This window comes from Lampetra fluviatilis, chromosome 54, assembly GCF_964198595.1.
Source record: "Lampetra fluviatilis chromosome 54, kcLamFluv1.1, whole genome shotgun sequence".
NCBI classification, from domain to species: Eukaryota; Metazoa; Chordata; class Hyperoartia; order Petromyzontiformes; family Petromyzontidae; genus Lampetra; species Lampetra fluviatilis.
Genome location: NC_136328.1, coordinates 2,773,010 through 2,797,774, shown reverse-complemented (window position 1 = coordinate 2,797,774; position 24,765 = coordinate 2,773,010). Strand labels below are relative to the sequence as shown.

At 53.1% G+C, this 24,765-nt stretch overlaps 1 protein-coding gene across 1 annotated transcript; it reads left to right on the top strand.

The window, feature by feature from the left end:
• Positions 1-18,899, top strand: LOC144949602 (GTP-binding protein GEM-like). The gene is made up of 5 exons (XM_078879561.1): positions 1-435; positions 8,240-8,670; positions 9,843-9,916; positions 10,583-10,790; positions 11,763-18,899. Exons 2-5 carry the CDS (start codon positions 8,241-8,243, stop codon positions 12,071-12,073), a joined length of 1,023 nt encoding a protein of 340 aa, XP_078735687.1. The 5' UTR covers positions 1-435; position 8,240; the 3' UTR covers positions 12,074-18,899.
• Positions 18,900-24,765: the final 5,866 nt, after the last annotated feature.

The window sequence follows — 24,765 nt, the reverse complement described above, 5'->3', positions numbered from 1 at the left end:
CTCACACACCCCTTCTCTCGCTCGCTCGCAAGTATAAAAACTCAAGAGCGCAGAGGAGGAGAGAGAGAGAGGAGAGAGGCGGAGTGAAAGCAACCGAGGTGTTTTTTTGGTGCTGTGAGTCAGTGCAGCAGCAACAGCCCACCTGTGGTGTTGTCGTCTATAAAGCACAGTCGATCGGAGCGCAGTTGGGATAGGCGACGGTGCGTTGTACCTTACGGGGCGTTGCGTCAGCAGTGCGCGTGTGCCAAATCATAGGCGACACATCTTCGAGAGACGCGGGGAGGGAGAAAGCGTTGCGTGCACGCCAGCGTAGTTGCGAGCCACGAGGATACACACGCGGGCACGCTGCGTGTGCGCCTGCTGCTGCTGTTTGCACCGACGGTGATCGCCCATTTACGGTCACCCGTTCGGCCGAGCATCTTTCGCCCACTCCAAGTAAGTGCCACTTTCAACGCATTCTAAAATCGCACCTCGGCCTGAATGCACCGCGCGCGGCTGCAAAGTTTGAAAGGCACCGTTTTCGGTGATGACGCGAGCCACGTAACGCAACGCACGCGTCCAAAGAGCGCAGTGGCCTTAAAAGGAAAAAAAATCGTATCATGGGCGACGTTTCGGGCGACGGGGCATTTTGTGCGCGCGCGCGTGTGTGTCATTGTTGCAGCAGTAGCAACAACAACAGCAACAACAAATAAAAATTAACCCGTAAAAACAAAGTTTTTCACTCTAAATCCTTTATATGCGTGGCGGCTAGAGTCCTCTCGTCCTCTGGCTTGAGATGGCTGCCACCTATGGGTCAGATGATTGTCTGCCAGCATTAAGCAATTGGTAATTAAATATTTAAACATTTTTTCCTAAAAAGTGTAAAATTTAGGAATTTTTTTTCACGAAAATTAATTGTCACGCACAACGAGTCTGTGTGGAAAATGTCAGCTCGATTGGATCACGGGAAGTGGGTTAAAAAACGACCGAAAAATTTGCACGGTTGTAAGCAAGCAAGCACGCAAGCAAGCAAGCAAGCGAACTTAATATAAAGGATTTTAAAAACGAATCTCGGCCACGGCTTCACGTCCGTTTGGCGAGTGATTGTCACACACCGAGTCGCATCGTCGCCAATTCGCGCCTGGCAAGCGGCGTGCGCGGTGAAGTATGGTCAAACGACTCTCCACCCGACCCACGATCGCGACACGGCCGCGTGGGATCGAGGACTTCATCCAGCAGTGGATTGACAACGGGGCTGTCTGTGTGTAACATTTGCATACGCAATGCGGGGGGGGTGTGCGCTCGTACGCAATATCATATTCGGTGAAGATTATTTTAGCGGATCGGGTTTTTGATTTAATTCGTTCTGCGAGGGATGGAGAGATTTACGCAATTCTGTACGGCGGATGCAAGACGCAACTTTGTTTTCCGGATTATAAGACGCGTTTCATGATGCAGGAGGTGTGTGTCACTAGATTTGTACTACTCAATTGACTAAACTAAAACTGAACTATTTTATTTTGCCAGGTAAGGCCCACTGAGCTGTATAGCCTATTTTCAGAATCGACCCGGCCACGAATGATAGCTCAACCAAGTGGTTTATCATCGTCTTCATCACGTGGACATTTATCGCAGCAGCGACATACTCTTTAAACGGAGGACCCGGCGAAAAATCCACGCGACCAGAGAGAGAGAGAGAGGGAACAGCCAAACACCAAATATATAGGCATCTTTAGGGTCGAGATCGAATTCACGACCCCCTGTACACCAGGCGAGGTAGTTAACATCTCGCCACCGTGACACTGAACCATCCCCACCCCCAACGTTTGGGGCACGTCTTACTTTCCAGAGCGTCTTATAATCCAGGGAACATATGGTGGACGAGCTTGATGCCAGTCTGGTTTGGGTGAGAATTGCGGTGTGTGTGCTGTGATGTTCGTGTCATCATCATCATCATCACCACGATCCATGGGCTGATTTCCCGGAAGGCATCCACTGCAAATGTCGTCATTTGTTTCCACTTCCCTTCTTGTCTTGTGTCAGCATGGCTCAAATTTTTGTGCAGTAAATGGATGAAATTTGTTCACATGGATGGGAAATATCCGTGACAATATTTCAAAGTGTTAAGACCGCGTCGAGAGAGAGAGAGCGATCGGCGTTCTTGGAATCATTACCGTATATTGAGATACCGAAAGAGGAACACGTGGCTTAGATATGTGTGTAAGAGCTTTATAGTTCATCGGATTCCTCCAGTACGATTCTGAGATATCAAGATCCATGGGCAGATAGCCCATAGAATCGTCCACTGCACACGTCCTCATTTCTTTCCACCATCCTCTATCTTGGTCCAATGTGCATTGGTTCTCAACCTTGTTGTTGTTATTGTTGTTATGGCCGGGCCCCCCAATTAAGACGACGCCCCCCCCCCCAATCTCGAGGTTTTTATGGCCACGCGTTCACGCCCCGAGCGAATGCGGTGTTGGGAAGGCATTTCAGTCACGTGGTGTATCGGTGTGTTCTGTGCTGGTAAGGCATTTGAGTCACGTGGTGTATCGGTGTGTTCTGTGCTGGTAAGGCATGTGTCACGTGGTGTATCGGTGTCTTCTGTGCTGGTAGGGCATTTGAGTCACGTGGTGTATCGGTGTGGTCTGTGCTGGTAGGGCATTTGAGTCACGTGGTGTGTCGGTGTGTTCTGTGCTGGTAGGGCATTTGAGTCACGTGGTGTATCGGTGTGTTCTGTGCTGGTAAGGTATTTGAGTCACGTGGTGTGTCGGTGTGTTCTGTGCTGGTAGGGCATTTGAGTCACGTGGTGTATCGGTGTGTTCTGTGCTGGTAGGGCATTTGAGTCACGTGGTCTATCGGTGTGTTCTGTGTTGGTAAGGTATTTGAGTCACGTGGTGTATCGGTGTGTCCTGTGCTGGTAGGGCATTTGAGTCACGTGGTGTATCGGTGTGTTCTGTGCTGGTAGGGCATTTGAGTCACGTGGTGTATCGGTGTGTTCTGTGCTGGTAAGGCATTTGAGTCACGTGGTGTATCGGTATGTTCTGTGCTGGTAGGGCATTTGAGTCACGTGGTGTATCGGTGTGTCCTGTGCTGGTAGGGCATTTGAGTCACGTGGTGTATCGGTGTGTTCTGTGCTGGTAGGGCATTTGAGTCACGTGGTGTATCGGTGTGTTCTGTGCTGGTAGGGCATTTGAGTCGCGTGGTGTATCGGTGTGTTCTGTGCTGGTAGGGCATTTGAGTCACGTGGTGTATCGGTGTGTTCTGTGCAGGTAAGGCATTTGTGTCACGTGGTGTATCGGGGTGTTCTGTGCTAGGTGGGCATTTGAGTCACGTGGTGTATCGGTGTGTTCTGTGCAGGTAAGGCATTTGAGTCACGTGGTGTATCGGTGTGTTTTGTGCTGGTAGGGCATTTGAGTCACGTGGTGTATCGGTGTGTTCTGTGCAGGTAAGGCATTTGTGCCACGTGGTGTATCGGGGTGTTCTGTGCTAGGAGGGCATTTGAGTCACGTGGTGTATCGGTGTGTTCTGTGCAGGTAAGGCATTTGAGTCACGTGGTGTATCGGTGTGTCCTGTGCTGGTAGGGCATTTGAGTCACGTGGTGTATCGGTGTGTTCTGTGCTGGTAGGGCATTTGAGTCACGTGGTGTATCGGTGTGTTCTGTGCAGGTAAGGCATTTGTGCCACGTGGTGTATCGGGGTGTTCTGTGCTAGGAGGGCATTTGAGTCACGTGGTGTATCGGTGTGTTCTGTGCAGGTAAGGCATTTGTGTCACGTGGTGTATCGGGGTGTTCTGTGCTAGGAGGGCATTTGAGTCACGTGGTGTATCGGCGTGTTCTGTTCTCGTGAGGCACTACAATCACGTGGTGTATCGGCGTGTTCTGTGTTTACTGTGGGGGGGGTCACGGATTAAGAACGGCTGCCCCCCCACAGTTCTCACGCATACCATTGCTGCAGGTGGTGATTGACAGCTTAATGGGCCGCATACGAGGGCTAATTTCGCAAGCTACATTTGAACAATAATTGTAATTTCAAGCACTTTTGTCAACGCACTGCTGTAATGCCACACACACACACACGTGTGTGTGTGTCGTGCACGTATGTATGTGTCGTGCATATGCCACACACACACTACGCGTGTGTATGTGTCGTGCATATGCCACACACACGTGCACACGCGTGTGTATGTGTGTCGTGCATATGTCACACACACCCACGTGTGTATGTGTCGTGCATATGCCACATGCACACGTGCCTGATGCTGCGCGTATTGCACGCTGCATGTCAGACGAACGAGGCCACTCGAAGCAGCGACGCGCATTCAAAGACAAAGATCCCCCGTCTAGCCTGAACAGACGTATGGGGCAAGTGCTATTAATGAGTATCCATGAAGGCCGGCAGGGCACACGAGGGGGTGGGTTGCCAGCACCACGCCCGACCGCCTTTGTCTCCCCAGTGGCGATGTTTACACAGCGCACCAGGTACTCATACTCATTTGAGGCTGAGTCGACCTAGGAGAGATTCAGGACCGGTTCAGATAATGGTCACTGGTGTTGGCCGTGAGTGAGAAACGAGCGCACTAGCCGTTGCACAATTACACCCACACACGACACTAAACATGCCACACACACCACACACACCACACACGACACTAGACACACCACACACACCACGCACACTACACACGACACTAGACACACCACACACATCACACACCACACACACACCACACACCACACACACCCTACACCACACACACCCCACACACCACACCACACACACCACACACACCCCACACACCACACACACACACAACACACACCCCACACACCACACACACCCCACACACCACACACACCACACACACCCCACGCACACCACACGAGGCTGAAGAGACGCTCATTGTTGCAGGGGGTGAGTGTCTACTCAAGGCTGACTCCTCAGGCTGACTCATCCCGCGTGCGCTGGGGGGGGGGCGTGAACGGGGGCTGGGGGGGACGAGTGGGGGGGGCTAATGGGGGGGCGAGTGGGGGGGGCTCTGTGCAGGGATGGAGAGAGCGGTGGTGGTGGTGGTGGCGGTGGGGGCTCCGTCAGCAGCCGCATGAGTCTCCATCATCTCGACGGCGGACAAGGGGGAAGAGATTCACCCCGTGGACAACAACAATGACAATTTATACTAAAAACCTCGAATGATTCATCGAGTACACTGCCCCTAAAGGGAACACAGTAGCAGCAGCAGTAGTATTGTTATTATTCAATAGGCGGTGCCAGTGACGAATGCGTTGATTTGGTTTGTGCTCAAGCACCACCGCCAACGCAGAGTCTCGCAGTGACAATGGGCATCGATTTCCACGTCCACGGTGTCAGACATGCGACCGACCATACTTCACCACCACCGTGCGCGTCGGTGACGTCAGTGGCGGGAGGTTGCCTCCCGCCACTGACGTCAGCCGCGGTCTGGGGGATCGAGGCCCGGGGAGCTGCGTAATTGCGGTGCGCTAACCGCTGCGCCACCGCTCCTCTGCACCCACCACCCCCCAGCAGCAGCAGCAACAAGACGATAATTGTTGGTGGCTTCAGTGGCGCCGCCGGTAGCAGTGACGTGTCACTCGGGTCGTCTCGGCGCCTCGCCGCGCGATTTCTCGCGTCCACGCGTCCCCGCCTCCTCGCCGTGCACGGCTCCTCGCTCCACGAGCCGCGCCAACGAGACGCGCCGCTCGGCTCCGTGGAAATTCCACGTTCCTATGGCGCACTTCAGTTGGTGGTCGGCGTTTGAAGTCGACTGCGCCCCCCCCCCCCCCGTGTCCCCCCTCGTGATCCTCCCCCCGTGTCCCTCCCCCCCGTGCCCCCATCTTGATTCCCCCCCCCCCCGTGATCCCTCCCCCGTGATCCTCCCCCCCGTGCCCCCCCCCCCCTTGATTCCCTCCCCCGTGATCTCCCCCGGTGATCCCTCCCGTGCCCCCCCCTGACCCCCCCCCCCCTCGTGATCCCCCCCCCCCCCCCATGATCCGTTGATCGTACAAACCACTCGAGACTCGGGTGCATTGGCAGCAGCAGCAGCAGCGAGAGAGAGGGGGAGGAGGAGGGGAGAGAGAGGGAGGGGAGTGAGAGGAGCTGTCACCGAGAGTTCCGAGCGCCTTCGTCGCTCCGCCGCTGCCGCTGACGGCGCCTGCGACGGACGAGAGCGGGTGGCCCGTGCGTGGCGCGACCCCCGCAGGGAATTGGGGCTATTGACAAGAATGTCGGCATACAACAACAACAACAACGACCACCACCACGTGGCCTGTCCCAAACACAACCGTGGATCGTCGTTTCGACGATGACGACCTGTGTGGGTCATATTCACATCTGGAGCATTGGTTCTCTACCTTTTAGCCCCCCCCCCTCCCAATAGTTCCATTCATTGGCTACCACATTCAGATAAGCCCCTCCCTCCTCCCCCCTTAACTTGTATTTAATTTATTCTTTTATCTTTAGACGTGACTTAACCGAAAGAACCAAAGAATAATTCCTGCAGTCACGAAAGCTCCAAAATTTAGATTGTATTTAAGAACTTGTATCTTGGAATCTTTGCCTCACTTGATACAGCAAATCTAGCTGTGACGGTCCCACCTGATGACGGAGACTTGTGTTGCCTCCGAAACGTCGTGATTTATTATTTTATTTCTATTATTCTATTATATATTTTTTTTTACCTACGTGACTTTACCGACAAAACCTAAGAGTATGAATCCTTGCAGTCACGAAAGCTTCAAATCTAGAACTAGGAGATGTTGACTACCTCGCCTGGTATGCAGGAAGTCGTGGCTTCGATCCCGACCCTGACGCCTATATATACGGAGTTTGCATTTTTCACTCTCTCCCCGTGGTCGAGTGGGCTTTTCTCCGGGTCCTCTGGGGGTTTCCCGTCACATTTAGAATCAACATGACGATAGGTCACTTCGTTTCGTTGAGCTTTCATCTGTGGGCCACATCACTTTTGAAAAATATCTATACAGCTCGGTGGGCCTTACCTGGTAAAATAAAACACCGTTTAGTTTTTATGTTTTTCAAACAACGTCTTGAGCGCAGAACTGACCACGAGCAGCGAGTCTACAGCACGAACGACTGGGGGAAGGGAGTTAGAGACAATGGGGTCAGCAGAAGAGAATGAGCGACCCCCCCTCGTCTTCCCTTCCCCCTCCGAGCGAAGGTTGACTGAGGCTTTCGAGAGAAAGCCGTGGGTGCTGGAGCGGAGAGATCGCCAAGGGGATTAGAAGAAGGCGAGAGGGGAGAGGTTGGAGAGTGCGTGAATGGGAGGGAATAGCAGTGAGAGGGGAGAGTTTGGATTACGTGGAGGGGAGGGAGTAGCGGCTGCCTCCCACAGTTCCCACGCATACCATTGCTGCAGGTGCTGATTGACAGCTTAATGGGCCGCATTCGAGGGCTAATTTTGCAAGCTACATTTTAACAATAATTGTAATTTCAAGCACTTTTGTCAACGCACTGCTGTGATGCCACACACACACACACGTGTGTATGTGTCGTGCACATGTGTGTGTGTCGTGCATATGCCACACACACACACGTGCACGACACACACACACGTGTGTATGTGTCGTGCACGTGTGTGTGTGTGAGGCAGACAGGCGTGAGCTCGCCTAGTTAAGATTCTGTGTCCGCTGAGTGTCTGCGCGTTGAACTTCTCTCGCAACGTTCGTAGCCAACCGTGCGAATCGGAGGTGCGGGGGAAGAACTACAAACTCGACACACACAAACAAGCGCGTCCTCGAAGTCGACCCCACACGCCCGCGGGTCTGGGATGTCGAGGGTGACGCAGCTCTGGAGATTGCGTCCTCCGGGACCTGCGGTTTCTCCCTCCGCATTTTCTAATCGACATCACGCGTTCTCTAGTAGTTGGCCCACTGCTAGACATTCTCACGCGACGATAGGCCACTTCGTTGAGCTGTCATTTTAGCAGCCCGTACCTGGTCAAATAAAACTAAAATATTTAGCAGTTGGGGTGACGCCGGGTGTCTGGGACCACGAGGGTGACACCGAGTGATCTCTGTCGCGACGGGTGTCTGGGTGTCTGTGCCCGCGAGGGTGACGCCGGGTGTCTGGGTGTCTGCGCCCGCGAGGGTGACGCCGGGTGTCTGGGTGTCTGCGCCCGCGAGGGTGACGCCGGGTGATCTCTGTCGCGACGGGTGTCTGGGTGTCTGCGCCCGCGAGGGTGACGCCGAGTGATCTCTGTCGCGACGGGTGCCTGCGCCCGCGTGCAGGATGACTCTGCACAAGTCGGACAAGCTGCGCAGCCTGGAGAGGAGGCGGGGCAGCACCCCGCTGCCCCTGGCGCACCAGCGCCGGCGGCAGAGCGCCGCCCTGCAGCAGCGCGCCTGCCCCCCCGACGGCCTCGACCCCGGCAGGGCGGCCGCGATGGTGGCGGCGGCGGCCGGCGCCCGGGGTCCCGGTGGAGGAGGAGGGGGGTCGGCTCGCTCCTCCGCGGCGCCGGCGGCGGCGTCGGCGGGGGAGCACCGCAGCAGCTGGTCGTCCGAGTCGGCCGACTCGGTGCTGTCGGGGGGCAGCACGGAGGCGGCGGGCGCCGTGTACCGCGTGCTGCTGCTGGGGGACGCCGGCGTGGGCAAGTCGAGCCTGGCGTGCGTGCTCGCTGGCAGCGAGGACGCCATGGGCTCCGACTGGGAGGCCGACTTGGGTGCGTGGTGCCGCGTGGTGTCTGCACGTGGGTGTCTGTGTATGTGTCTGTGTGCGTGCTTGTGTGCGTGCGTGTGCGTGCGTGTGTGTGTGTGCGTGCGTGCGTGTGTGTGCGTGTGTGCACGTGTGTGTGCATGCGTGTGCGTGTGTGTGTGCGTGCGTGTGTGCATGTCTGTGTGCTTGTGGGGAGCGGTAGTGCAGCGGTTAGCGCGCCGCGCTATGAACCCGGCGACACGGGTTCGATTCCCGCTCACGGCCAACACCAGTGACGATTATCTGAACCGGTCCCGGGCCTCCCCTAGGTCGACTCAGCCTCAAATGAGTACCTGGTGCGGTGTGTAAACATTGCCACTAGGGAGACAAAGGCGGTCGGGCGTGGTGCTGGCCACCCACCCCCTCGTGTACCATTCCGGCCTTCATAGGTGCTCGCTAACAGCACTTGCCCCTACAGTCTGTTAAGGCTATATGGGGGATCTTTTTCTGTGTGCTTGCGTGTGTGTGCCTGTGTGCATGTGTGTGTGTGGGGAGCGGCGGTGTAGCGGTCAGCGCTAAGCTGCGCTACGAACCCGGTGACCCGAGTTCGATTCCCGCTCACGGCCAACAACACCGACGACGATTGTCTAAACCGGTCCTAGGCCTCCCCTAGGTCGACTCGGCCTCAAATTAGTACCTGATGTGGTGCGTAAAAACATCGCCACCGGGGAGACAAAGGTGGCCGGGCGTGGTGCTGGCCACCCACCCCACTCGTGTGCCGTTGCCGGCCTTCAAAGGTGCTGCTACTTGCTAACAGCACTTTCCCCGACCAGTGTGTTAAGGCTATATGGGGGATCTTTGTTTTGTGTGTGTGTGGAGGGGAGGGGTACGAACCCGGCGACCCGAGTTAGATTCCCGCTCACGGCCACCAACACCACCAGTGACGATTATCTGAACCGGTCCTGGACCTCCCCGAGGTTAACTCGGCCTCAAATGAGTACCTGGTGCGGTGCGTAAAAAAAAAAAAATTGCCACGAGGGAGACAAAGGCGGCCGGGCGTGGTGCTGACCACCCAACCCCCATCGTGTGCCGTGCCAGGCTTTCCTAGGTGCCACTCGCTAACAGCACTTGCCCCAACAAGTCTGTGACGGCTACAAGGGGGCTCTTTGTCTTTGTGCGTGTGTGTGCGGTGTCGTGCAGAGGACACGTACGAGCGGACCGTGTCTGTCGACGGCAACGAGGCGACGGTCGTCATCCTCGACACGTGGGACCAGGTACCATTGCGCGCCACCCTCTTTGTTCTTGCCCGTGTCCAGCAGTGGATAGAGAACGGCTGACACGCGTGCGATCACCAGCGGTGGAAGGGCGCGACAGACGCACTGCGAGCTCCGGCCTGCGTACCCTCCAAACCCGAGTTCTACTCGGAAGCACCGAGTGCGCGGAACAATGACACCCCAACGCTCATCCCCTTGACTCTACATTTAACCACGTAACACATGTAATTAACCTTAACCTAGCCCATCACCGTAAGCCATCAATTCTCCCCAACGCCCTGAACGTCATTCTAACTGCTAGCCCGAACCTGTAATCTTCAACACACAATTCCCATCTAAACCCTAATCCTATCCCATAGCCCGAACCGTCACCCGACCCCCAAACCCCTGTTCCCCTATCCCTCTATCCGCCTAATAACCCTACCCCCCTTGTCTCCTCGAGTCCCCCTATCCCCCTATCCCCATGTCCCCCCACTCCCCGCACGCATGCAAGATGAGAGCATGTGGTTCCGTGAGCCTCCAGCTGGTCATCGTCTAACCTTTTGCCACTGTCCCCGCATCCCCCCCCGTGCCCCCCCCCCGTGCCCCCCCCCCGTGCCCCCCCCCGTGCCCCCCCCCGTGCCCCCCCCCCGTGCCCCCCCCCCCCCGCTCCCCGCGCGCGTGCAGGATGAGAGCGCGTGGTTCCGTGAGCAGAGCCTCCAGCTGGGCGACGCGTTCCTGCTCGTCTTCTCGGTGACGGAGCGCTCGTCGCTGGACCGCGCCGCCGAGCTCGGCTCGCTGGTGCGGCGCGCGCGTCCGCACCCCCGCACCGCCGCCCTCATCCTCGTGGGCAACAAGAGTGACCTGGCGCGCTCACGGGAGGTCTCCGTCGAAGGTGGGCAGCTTTTGGGGGGGGGGCGTTTGGGGTCTCTTTTTTTTTCGACGTCGGAGCTTCAAGTGCCGCCCTTGCCGCGCGTTTGCACGGCCGGGGAGAGTCATCTGGTCCAACACCATGTGAGACTAGGCTCTAAGGAAAGCTGTCTCGGGTGTGGACCAATCAACTTCAAGGACAGTGCACATTATCAGAGTTATGTTTTTTTTTGCATTATGGCTGCAGGTATTGTGGTTTATGTAAACATGACTCCTTGTAAAAAAAAGGTGTCAGTTTTGTTGCCAGATAGAAGGGTAAAAAACCAATTAACAGAATATACAATTGGCGACATTTCTGCCTATGAAGTCCTTCTGAACTGACAGATTGCTGAATTGACAAAGAGTTTATCAACTGACAGATTGACAAGCGAATGCATGAATGGATTTGCGAGTAATCCCAACGGCTGCACGAACGCCAGGATGACACGGAGAGCCCCGCTGAACGATTTCCCGTTGAATTCCGCTCCACTTCGCCGGCACTAACCCCCACCCCCAGCCCCGCCCCCCGCCCCCCCCCGCCCCCGCCCCCACCACGACACCCGCCCCCACCCCCACCCCCACCCCCACTCTCATCCCCGCCCCCACACCCACCGCCGCCCCCGTTGAGATGATTTCGCTGTTATAAATATCGGAATAAGAAGCCACGCTGTTGAGCTCTCATCATTATGTGGTGGCCAGGTCGCTGCTGCACTATAAGTTGTTAATACGTCAGTGGGGCTTTGCCTGGTAGGATGTGGATGGTTTAGCTTTGCGTTTGGGCGATTTGTTCACCTTTCTTGTACTGTGCACACCAAATCGTGTTTGTGCCACTGTTTGTCGTTGCGACGTTCTTACCCGCCCCAACATCTGTGAAAGAGCTTTACAGCTCATCGGATTCCTCCCGCGCTATAAATCAACATTCCGATCGCCCCCCCGCCCCCCCGCTCCACACCACCAGAGGGCCGAGCCGTGGCGCTGCTGCTCGACTGCAAATTCATCGAGACGTCGGTGCCGCTCCACCACAACGCCGACGAGCTGCTGCACGGCGCCGTGCGCCAGGTCCGCCTGCGCCGCAGCGGCACCCGCGCCGCCGCGGGCTCTGCCGAGGCGGCGGCCTCTGGCGGGGCCCGGGACGGCGACGCGTCCAGAGTGGCGGGCGCCAGGAGGCCCAGCCTGGGCGAGCGGGCGCGCAGGCTGCTCGGCCGCTTCGGGAGGCTGTCGTCGGTGAGAGCCAAGTCCAAGTCGTGCCACGACCTCTCCGTGCCGTGAAGGGCGGCGGGGAAGGGGACGCGGGCCTTCACGTGCGCGCCTTCACGTGCGCGCGCGCGCGGGGACGCGCGTGTGGACGCGCCACGGACGCCAGCATGGGGGATGCGTGCGCGCGCACGTGTGGACGCGCTTGGAAAATGCGGGGGACACGCGGGGACACGCGGAGATGCAGGGAGACACTTGGGGGAACACAACACACGGGGGGCGGGGGGGGGACACGTCGGGACAAACATACGCACATGCACACACATCCTGGGGAGGGGGCAGGTGGGGTGCTCGCGTGCGCAATGAGCACCATGATCCCCCCCCACCCCCCCCCCCATATCGGGGCCTGCGCCGTTTGCGAGCACTCACCGAGGCCCGGCGCTTGACGGGGCGCTCGGCGTGGGATGGTGCCGCGTTCGTTCCACTTGTTGTTGTTCGTCTCGCTCAGCGCCGACGTTTGCGCGCCAGCCGCTCGCTTTGGGCTCCGTCAACTTTGGGGAGACGCCCAAAGGCCCACGTCGCCCCCCACCGATGTTAGCCACGGCCAGGAAATAAACTCAGGTCATGAACCACTGTGCCCCCCCCCCTCCCCCCCTCCACCATTACAAATGCTCATTGCATACAAATGCACGGCAATGAGGCACCACGCACGCGCACGCACGATTATCAGAATATTTTAAACGCCCGTTAAAAAAAAGACAATATATCTCATTGCTATGAAAGTTAATAGGTATACATTGCATGGGGGTTTTATTCACGTCGGATTATTTTCTACGTTATGTTTTATAAGAACCACACAAGAGGTATTGGTGTTCTAATTTCAAAGCTTTTAAATTTATATGTTTTCAGTGAAAAATCAAATAATAAACACTGTAGATTATTGAGTGGCCCTTTGGGTCCCAATAGCCTGCTTGGATGTGAAACGCGTTTATAATTTAATATGGGAAACACAAGTAGCTCGGGTTATTTTGTTTTTACATCTTTGCCTTCCCTCCCCCTGTCTGCCCCTTGAACTTGCCCATATTGAACCCTTTTTGGTTCAAGCTGTTGCTCTTTTTGGCGAGTCCACCTTTTGTGCTGTCGGGGTGTGTGACTTCACAACAGACGGGCACCAGCGTAATAACTGTGCCCTAATCGGTGACCTTTAAAAACAAATATTTGTCTCAATTGACTATTCCACCCACCCCCCCCAATTTTATCCTAACCGTGCTTTTTAGTCTTACGTCACAAAACAAATAAACGATTTGGAACGCTTCCAGAGCAGTGCAGCCCTTCGTATTAGAGAAGCAGTCCACGGAAGTGGATATCCCAGAGCTGCTTCTGAGCTGTCTTCGAGCGACCGCTGGGCCGCACAATAGAAGGATGCCACTTTCCCAACCGCCTTTGCGTGCGAGAGCAAAGCTCGTCGACTGGCCGGTGACCTCTTTTTGTTTGCGGGCGAGGTGTCAATGGGTCGGCGGGAAGCCAATGCGATGCACAAAAGAAAGAAAAAAACTGCAGAGGTTGGTGGATCATGCAGGTATGGTGCCCGGTGAGAGGCGAGTGCAAACAAGTAGGATTTAGCATGTGAACTGGTGAAGTGGGTCGTCTAGTTTGTCGTGGTTGAACCGGGTGAGAGCTCGTTAGACCAGGATGGTCTTAGTTGCAAGAGCGACCTGGGTCGTTAGTCTGTCGTTGGGGTGGGTGGGGGGTGGTAGGTGTGTAATCCCAAATGAGTTAAGGTGCGGTAACAATTTTCGAATTTGGCTTTAATGTGGTGCGCGGCGTGACTGGTCCACTCTCGCAGGCAACGTCGGCGGATTTCTTTAGCGGACACTGTGAAGAAGACGGCGAGTGGTGGCGTCTCATCGTTGATGACAAACCGTGGTTGTGATCCGGTTGATAATAGAGGTTTGCTTTGTGTTGGATCGCGTAAGATATAAAAGTGTCGTTAAAACCCGCCACCACCCGACACGGCCAACTAGTAAGGGTTGTCATGTCAACAGAACGTGGCCAATTCGTCACTAGTACAGCACACTGGTGTGTTGGAGGGACAAGCCACAACAGTTACAATCTGAGTACGACGTTTCGCCAGTAATTACAACTAGCTTCATCAGGCGACAGCCAGATTTGTGGAGAAGTCCACCTGTTTCGTTCCTAATTTAGAGGCGTAGATGTGGTGACCACGCTTCTGCGCTCTTGCGCAAATTGGGGGGGGGGGGGGGCACGTTCTGTTTACGTGACAACCCTCACTAGTTGGCTGTGTCGGGTGGTGGTGGGTTTAACGACACATTTATAGATTTACGCGATCTAACCCAAACACAAACCTCTATTATGGATGCTATTGGTCGCAAAAGCCTACTACGTGTTAAACTCATCCGGTTGAGTGGGCGTCACGGTGGCTAGGAAATGTGAACTACCTCGCCTGGTATACAGGAGGTTGTGGGTTCGAACCCGACCCTGACGCCTGCTGTATAATTGGAGTTTGCGTGTTCTTTCTCCCCGTGGTCGCGTGGATTTTTCTCCAGGTCCTCCAGTTTTTCCCTCCACATTTTAGAATCGACTTTGCGCGTGTAGAGTATGTTCCTGCTATACATTTCCACGTGATAAGCCACTTCGTTGAGCTATCGTTTGTGGTCAGATCGCTTCTGAAAAAGCGATAGATAGCTCAGTGGACCTTGCCTGGTAACAAAAAAAATGTTCTGTAGTTTTAAAAAATAGAGCTATCATTTGTGGCCAGATCGCTACTGAAAGAAAAGAGCTTTCTAGCTCAGAGGGCCATTGTAAAATAAAAAAAAGAGTTTAGTTTAGAGTCTCATGCACTGCATATGTGGGGTTACTCTGGTCATTCTGATTTCCTACTGCACTAAAAAAATACAATGACAAGAAGAACTGGCCACGCACACCAAAACAGGACCCTCCTGAAACTGAGTCTCAAGACCCGGGCGTTGTCGTATAATTAGCGGAATGCGAATTATTTTCGATTTAAACAAAAACGTCATGCGTTTTTAGCCGTTGGAATTGGACGGATTTGGGAAACCAGGTGGGTGTGCGGCGGCCTCGAAAAGGGTGGAAATTACAGCCCACGGATAGGAGAGCTTAAAAAAAACTGCGTAGACTTTGCGCAAAACCCAAGATTATCGCGTGCAATTATCTCTCGTGCGTGTTGAGTCTGGTCTGTGCGTCATTGGAGGTTGTGAAGCCCCGTGTATTTTCCGGGCGAAAAATAGATCGCTTGTTTGGTGTGACATCACCATCATCCTCTGCCCCCCCTCCTCCCCCCATCCTCTGTCTGCATCTAATCCACCTTGGGATAATAAAAAAAAACTAACCTCAAGATTCAAATGTTGATTTCTCTCAAACTGAATCCATCGTGCTTTTTAAATCCAAAATGTCGAAATTTCCATGCCTGGAGCTCGTTATGCCATCCATCCAAGTTGTCGTCGGCCTGTAACTTGCTGGTCCACTTTTTGTTCCATTTTCTCCTCCTTTTATGAAGCTCCTTGTCCACGAGTGGCCTCCGAATTTGTACGATTTCATCTCCGCCATCCCTTCCCGCTGTCCGCCCCATACGCCGCTTAGTTTCCCCCACTCCGTAAAGTAAATTCTGAGAATTCCTCTCCGGCCGACGCTTTTCCCGCGACGCGCACCGCTCACGTTCCCGTGGGTTTCCTTCGCTCCACCAACGGCATCGTCGCTGGCGACCACGATCCTTCATCGCGTTCTCAGCGCGTTTGCCTTCACGGGTCATCCGTATAAGCCGAGGGTTGATGATGCTCGCGACGGATGCTTTTCACCCTTTTTGACGATCTTTTGGTGTCCCTCGTTGAGAGCCCTTCCAAAAGCAGGCGGCTGTAAAAGGGGTCTTCTTGGCGACCCACGGGATTGAGGACTTAATGTGGACGCACGGCAGAGGGTCCCTACTTCTCATCACCGTGGCGAGATGTTAACGACCTCGCCTTGGTATACAGGATGGTTGTGGGTTCGAGTCCAACCCTGACGCCTGCTGCTGTATATTTGAAGTCTGCACGTTCTCCCCGTGGTCGCGTGGATTTTTTTCCGGGTCCTCCGTTTTGGCTGTAAAAAAAAAATGTCCACACCATCGGCCACTTCGTTATCATTTGTGACCAGGGCGCTTCTGAAAAAGAGCTACATAGCTCAGCGGGACTTCATTGGTAAAATAAAAAATAGTTTTTTTCATAGAACACTTGACGATCCCTGCTTGCGAGTATTTCCGTGCTGTCAACATGGTTATTTTATGAAAGTAAAAAATAACTAAAGTAGACGTCAAATGACATTTTAAGTCCTTGCTATCAGCAAAACACTCCCGAGTCATTTGTGATAAGTTTAGTTTTTTACTTTACTCGTGAAAACATTTGGACGAATGTCCCTACACTGCACTCGACATATGTAGACTGCTCTTAGAAAAAAATGTGCGTAATTATGAATTGTTATTTGTTTGAATATACAGCATCTCGTGGTATTGTTTTTGTTGTTGTTGTTGTTGTTAAAAGTTCGTGGCCCTGTTCAGGCTTTGCCTGCAAAGAAAAATGGCCACGGCTGGAGCTGTTTCCTGTGAACTCGTCGCTGTCTGATTCGCCTCGCGTCTCCGTGGCGTCCGCAGCCGTGTGAAGAATTCGTGTACAACGTTTTTATTTTTTAGTCTAGGGACGTGGGAAAAGGTGGGGGGGGGGGGTGCCGGAGAGGAAGCCTCCTCCCTTCTTCCTTACTTACTTAGGGGGGGCCGCAAGTGACGACCGGGGAAAATCTTTGGCGGGTTATCGCACCCTCACCTAGCACCCGCATGCCCCTCGTGTCACTGAGAGAGAAGCCCACGCAGTGACAACGAGGGCCTTGAAATAAGAGCGGCGTTGCACGGTTCCCACCACCTTCAGTGCCCTCTAGCATCCTGATGTCGTGTGGCCAAGATTGCTCGCAGCGATGGATAAACACATTCCTGCGGAGGGAGCTGGTAGGAACGTTAGGTTGCTCGGTCAATGGCCAGGGTCAACGGCGGCGTGGTGTATTCCGCAAATATGCCCGACTGTGAGGGCGGGAACAAGCTGGCGTGAGTAGGTTAAACGTTGAGTTTTATAAGGGCACCACGGGGTGACCAGCCCCTCCCCACCCAGCTCCACCCCTCCCACCCCTCCCTCCCACCCCCCACCCAGCCCCATCCTCCCCACCCAGCCCCTCCTCACCCTCCCCTCCCCACCCAGCCCCTCCCTGCACGACGGACGGACACAATAATCCCCTGTGGGCTGGTGTAACCAGGATGTTCCTACCAGTACAATGTATTTTTGCGAAGGTCGTCTTCGAGGTGGTAGGACACAGGCCATCGGTGCCCCGACCCCACCCCCCCCCCCGGTCTAAGTATGTGTCTATATTTCTAACGCGTAACTTTTTTTGCTGTTGCTGTTTAAAAGCCTCATTTAGCTAACACACACACACACAAACATTAGTCGCAAACTGTTCAGCGATTGATTAACTTTAAAGCAGAAACACGATGCGTTTTTTTTTAGTGGGTTGAGGGCGAGGGAGGCGTTTGACCTTTTCGACACGGTGTGCCAAACGGCGGCTCTACATTTCTGCAACGTGATTTGTCGCGTGTGCGCGTACGTGCGGTATCGACAAGGCGATGCGTCCAGTGGGTTGCGTGGTGAATGTTGCTACAGCCTCGTGCTACTGCTTACTGCTGCGTGGGGGGTGGGAGTGGACTGCTTTCGTGGCCAAAAACTGAATTTGTGTTCCCCGAGAGAAGCTCTCTCCGGGTTTGGAGGCAAGCGACTGGCGTCGCACGGCGAAAATCGCTTGCCAAGGTTTTAAAAAATATATATATATAACGTTTTACCCGTCCCTTAATTGTTTATGTCTGTGTATCTACGTTGAACTTCTTCTTTCGCGTCCGTGCGTAAGGCAACAGTGGCTAATCTGAGGTGCCGGCGAGGGAGGTTGACGGCGAGGGAGAGGGGACGCAACAGAATAACACACAACAAAACATCAAATTTTGATTTAAAGCTTTCGTGACTGCAGGGATTCATATTCTTGGTTCTTTCGGTAAATACAAATATTAAATAACAAAAAATTCTCACGACGTTTCGACTGCAACACAAGCAATCGTCATCAGGTGTGAAATTCACAGCAAGAATTTTTTTTTATATTTGTATTATTTTCTTATTTCCCTTCTACGTGACTTTACCGAAAGAACCAAGAATAACACAACATCAGTTGAGACGAAAGTTGAGCGCTTGCTTTTCAAACATTTCAATTGTTGTTGTTGACGTGCTGGACAGCGCTGGACGTCGGGCCTGACAATCAAAACTAATCTGGCTGTCGCCTGATGAAGCTAGTTGTAATTCCTGGCGACACGTCGTACTCGGATTTAAAATGTTGTGGCTTGGTTCTCCAACACACCGGTGTGCTGTACTAGTATACTACACTATACACTACACTATACACTACACACTAGTGCTGTACTAGTGACGAATTGGCCACGTTCTGTTTACGTGACAACCCTTACTAATTGGCTGTGTCGGGTGGTGGCGGGTTTAACGACACATTTATATATTTACGCGATCTAACCCAAACACAAACCTAATATTATGGAAAAACAATTATATTTCTCGCCTGCCCTCCCCAACGCGCCGAGTTTTCATTTGTGGCCGATCGCACCCGACGTTTACATCCAGATGGGAAATATTGGCCCGGCGTTTAAAAAGACCGGCTGGGATGTGGGCAGCAGTGGTTGATGGTGGGGGGGGGCGCGAGAGTTGGATTTCGAGAAACCTTGGCGTAAAAAATGTTGTCCTTCAGAATTGCAACCTCTAAATGGGCTTTAAATCATCCATTTATTGAAGGGGGGGGGGGGTGGTGGTGGGGCTACGGTGGTGGAATATTCCATATTTGTTTTGTTCAAAAGAGGGACATTCAAAACAGTTATTTCTTAGAATTAGAAGCAAGTGGGGGGTGAGGGGGGGCAGTTGCCGGTCATCTCTGATTTGAGTGCTCGTTGCGATTGAATGCGGGGGCTTCCCCCTCCCCCACACACTGATTTTGTTTCCAAAGCGAATGTCTGTCTGGAGTAACGGGGGTGCACACCCCCCCCCCCAGCCGTCAAGGACGTTATCGTAGTTTTTAGAATGCACTGGTGGTGGGATCGTTGATGGATGCCGTGGGGTGGGGTGACGTTCACGTAACTTGCCCCATGCTTAATGGTGGCGGTTGCTACACGCTAAACGTACGGCGCAGACGCGTGGAAATTATTGCTTTGAAATACGCTTCTCAAATTGAGAGATTTTTTTTGTCTAGGAAGATCCCTCCCCCCCCGCCGCCCGCACCTCTCCTATAATTTTTTACTTGCAGTATATATATAATATTTACTGTATATGCTGTGCTGTGCCGTATTTGTATAGATGTAAAATAACGTGGGGGTTGTTTGTGACGGTTCAACTGAGCCATTTGTTAAAAAAAATGGACGATGGGAATATTGATGATGATGATGTGCAATTTCTAAAACAAAAAAACCCCGATATATTTATAATATGCATTAAGTTTCTTTTTCTTTGAAAAAAAATGTTAATAAAAACAACAAATATTTGAAGAAACGCACGTGTGTTTTTTTCTTTTGTGTTCTTTTGTACGATTTCATTCAATGCGATTTGACATTTGACTAAATTATCAAGAAGCGGTTTGATTTCCTCTTAACCCCACGAGTTCGACCACCCCCAGCCCCATTCGCATCTCCCCCCCCCCCACCCCCGGTGCCCCCCCCCCCCCACTGACCTCGGCCGTGACTCACACACAGGGGTGGAGCGGTGGCGCTGCAGTCGGCGCGCCGCGCTACGATCCCAGGTGACCCGAGTTTGGATTTCCCAAGTCCACGTCGAGCATCAGGCGGCGAGTGATAGCCGAAACGGTCCTGGGTCCCCTCCTTCACAGGCCCCATTGACCAGCATGGTGAAGTATGGTCAAACATGATTTGAAGCTTTCGTAACTGCAGGAATCCATCACCTTCGATTTAAAGCTTTCGTGACTTGCAGGGATTCATCTTCTTGGTTCTTTCGGTAAAGTCACGCTAGAAGGGAAAAAATAAAATAATAAAAATAAAACATAATAAAATAATTCTCACGACGCTGTCTCCCCGACAGACCTGGCCTTCACCTGAGGACGGCTGCTTGCGTTGTGGCCGAAACGTCGTGAGAATTATTTTATTATGTTTTATTTTTATTATTTTATTATTTCCCTTCTACGTGACTTTACCGAAAGAACCAAGAAGATGAATCCATCACCTGTTGACGGAAGCTTGTGTTGCGCCCGAAACGTCGCGATTGATTTTATTTTATACCTATGTGACTTTACCGAAAGAACCAAAGAGTATGTATGGTCAAACAATTGTCCCATGACAGACGAGACATTATTATTATTGTTACATTATCCAACCTTGGGGTTTTTATTATTTACCAATGTCTACTCCGCGCTCGGAGAAGACCCACAACACCTCCTGTTTAACCCCGTGCCGGACGTTGATGAAAGTTGTGTAAAGTCTGGGGCAATAGAGCTGGGATAAGTCGATTTAAATGTGCGATCTACATTTTGTGGTGGGTTACTTGGGCCCCTTTTAAAAGTGGTGGCCACCTCAGCATCCTAGCTCGCGAAGGTGGGAAACCCCCTGCAGGCCACGCCCAGCGTGAAGCGATGGATGATGCCGATGACGTCACCAAGCCTTATCCATCACCTCCCGTCCAGCGGCGCACGTGGGAGCAAAAATCTGACTTTTTTCCCGTCAACGATTTTCGTGTTTATACGATTCGTTTGTCAATCGAACAGTAGATAATAATACCGATAACAATAAGAATACATTTATTACGCGCACAATATTTCACGGATATAAAAGATCGTGACTTCTGTGACGCAGAGGCAGGTGACAGAGGTCGTGGTCTCTCAGTGTCTCTTCAAAAGTGTGCGTTGAACTGTGGAGGTAGGATTAGGTTTAATGACGTTCTACACTTCGGGTGGCAGGGACGGTCCCTGGCTCTTTTTTTTGTATCAATCTTTAGTAGAGTAACCAATAACTTGGTTGAACACGTAGTAGGCTTTCGCTACCAATAATTATATATATGATGGAGATGTTTTTGGGCTAGATTGCGTAAATATGCATTTGTTAGGTTCATCACGTTAACAAACACGTGCCGATTTCGATTTAAAGCTTTCGTGACTGCAGGGATTCATATTCTTGGTTCTTTCGGTAAAGTCACGTAGAAGGGAAATGATAAAATAATAAAAAATAATACAATAACATTCTCACGACGTTTCGATTGCAACACAAGCAATCATCATCAGGTGTGGAAACCACAGCAAGAACATTTTGAAAATTGGAAAATTTTCTTGCTGTGGTTTTCACACCTAATGATGATGATTTTTTCAAATTTTCAAATTTTCTTGTCGTGATTTTAACACCTGATGATGATTGCTTGTGTTGCAATCGAAAAGTCGTGAGAATTGTATTGTTTTATTTTTATTATTTTATTATTTCCCTTCTACGTGACTTTACCGAAAGAACCAAGAATATACATGCCAATTTGTTCCTAGTACAGCACACCGGTGTGTTAGAGAGTAAACCCACAACATGTACAATTCGAGTACGACGTTTTCGCCCGTAATTACAACCATCCTCATTAGTCGACAGCCAAAATTGTGGCGAAAAATTCTCCGGTTTCGCTCTTAAATCAATAACTTAATTAATTGCATCTCCCACGTCTTTGAGGAATAAAACAGTGAAGGTGGAAACCGGTACACTTAGCTCAAATGTAAATAGATGTACATAAATTGTATATTTAGTTCTAATAACCCTCGATGGGAATAGCTCCCCATGCTTCAAAGCGTTTGTTTGTTCAATCCATGAGATGAAAGTCGATTCGGGATATCTCGGAGACAAACACATCGGCCCTGGTTTGTGAAGAGCCCGCGGGAGGAGATTTCGACAGCACCACGTCTGAGACTCATTCACGTGACCTCTTATCTGCACTTTCCCACGTCGCCTGCGACAGAGATATTTGTTGCTTGTCAGTCCGAAGCGGTTTTGTTTTTCAAACATTCTCACACGTGGAATGTATCCAAATTAAGTGCGAAAAGAAATGTTAACATGATAGGGTTCACACCATTGGAACCTCATTTGCCAGTAAAAAAATATGATAATTGGTTTTTTACCCTTCTATCTGGCAACAAAACTGACACGCCAAAAGGCGTCATCTGGTCCAACCCATGTGAGACTAGGCTCTAAGGAAAGCTGTCTCGGGTGTGGACCAATCAACTTCAAGGACAGTGCATACATTATCAGAGTTATGTTTTTTGTTTGCATTATGACAGCAGGTATTGTGGTCTATGCAAACATGACTCTTTGTAAAAAAAAGGTGTCAGTTTTGTTGCCAGATAGACGGGTAAAAAAACAATTATCATGATAGGGTTCATTTACTTTTCTGTGCAGTCATTGGTGATAAGGCTGAAACCATAATGAACTCGCGACTTTTGAGAATTCGGATTTAATCAAGGGTTGCTGTAATCTTGGACTGGAACCACGCGTTCTCAGCGTTGCTCAGTCCTCGTGAGCTAACCCAGCCCACATCCACACACACACGCACCACATCATCGTGATGAAAAGACAATCAAAGAACTCCTTTAATCAGGCGACCAGGCACAACAACAACAACAAGGCCGTTTGTTTGTGCGCATGTCGTTGAACTGCAGTTCAACACGCAGGGCTTTGGCGACCAATGATATCCGTAAAACTTCGTTCCGTCGTTGAACTTCTTTCGCACCGTACGTAGCCGACCGGGCTCATCGGAGGTGCGGGTTTGACCTCCGTTTGAATGTTCCACTTCGTAGGTGGTGGGGGGGGGGGTAGAAAAACCCCGAGATCGGGGTACAAAAAAAAACACCCCTCGAAACGTAAAGTTCACTCGAGAGAGGTCTTCAGACGCGGCGGCGAAACATTCCGGGCCGCGAGTAGAGCGGCTCGCAAGGTGCCCATCGAGGCAGACGCGCCGCGCAGACAGAATGGTGGGCACGTGCAGAATCGCGTGCACCCAGCCGCCTTTGTCTCCCCCGTCGTACGTGGCTGAGTGCCGAGTCGAGACGAACGCGGGCAGGGCCAGGCGAGGAGCCGAGATCGGTTCACGGCCGACGACGTTGACGAGGCCGCGAATTCCCCGCGGGGGTCGCGCCACGCACGGGCCACCCGCTCTCGTCCGTCGCAGGCGCCGTCAGCGGCAGCGGCGGAGCGACGAAGGCGCGCGGAACTCTCGGTGACAGCTCCTCTCACTCCCCCTCCTCCTCCCTCCCCTCCTCCTCCCTCTCTCTCGCGCTGCTGCTGCTGCCAATGCACCCGAGTCTCGAGTGGTTTGTACGATCAACGGATCATGGGGGGGGGGGGGGGATCACGAGGGGGGGGGTCAGGGGGGGGCACGGGAGGGATCACCGGGGGAGATCACGGGGGAGGGAATCAAGGAGGGACACGGGGGGAGGATCACGGGGGGGGGGGGATCACGAGGGGGGACACGGGGGGGGGGGGTCGCAGTCGACTTCAAACGCCGACCGCCAACTGAAGTGCGCCATAGGAACGTGGAATTTCCACGGAGCCGAGCGGCGCGTCTCGCTGGCACGGCTCGTGGAGCGAGGAGCCGTGCACGGCGAAGAGGCGGGGACGCGTGGACGCGAGAAATCACGCGGCGAGGCACTCCGAGACGACCCGAGTGACACGTCACTGCTACCGGCGGCGCCACTGAAGCCACCAACAATTATCGTCTTGTTGCTGCTGCTGCTGGGGGGTGGTGGGTGCAGAGGAGCGGTGGCGCAGCGGTTAGCGCACCGCAATTACGCAGCTCCCCGGGCCTCGATCCCCCAGACCGCGGCTGACGTCAGTGGCGGGAGGCAACCTCCCGCCACTGACGTCACCGACGCGCACGGTGGTGGTGAAGTATGGTCGGTCGCACGTCTGACACCGTGGACGTGGAAATCGATGCCCATTGTCACTGCGAGACTCTGCGTTGGCGGTGGTGCTTGAGCACAAACCAAATCAACGCATTCGTCACTGGCACCGCCTATTGAATAATAACAATACTACTGCTGCTGCTACTGTGTTCCCTTTAGGGGCAGTGTACTCGATGAATCATTCGAGGTTTTTAGTATAAATTGTCATTGTTGTTGTCCACGGGGTGAATCTCTTCCCGCTTGTCCGCCGTCGAGATGATGGAGACTCATGCGGCTGCTGACGGAGCCCCCACCGCCACCACCACCACCGCCGCTCTCTCCATCCCTGCACAGAGCGCCCCCCCCCCCACTCGCCTTCCCCCCTCGCCCCCCGGCCCCCGCTCACGCCCCCCCCCCAGTGCATGCGGGATGAGTCAGCCTGAGGAGTCAGCCTTGAGTAGACACTCACCCCCTGCAACAATGAGCGTCTCTTCAGCCTTGTGTGGTGTGTGTGGTGTGTGTGTGGTGTGTGTGGTATGTGTGTGGTGTGTGTGGTGTGTGGGGTGTGTGTGGTGTGTGGGGTGTGTGGGGTGTGGGGTGTGTGTTGTGTGGTGGTGTGTGTGGTGTGTGTGTGGTGTGTGGGGTGTGTGTGGTGTGTGGGGTGTGTGGGGTGTGTGTGGTGTGTGGGGTGTGTGTGGTGTGTGGGGTGTGTGGTGTGTGGGGTGTGTGTTGTGTGGTGGTGTGTGTGGTGTGTGTGGTGGTGT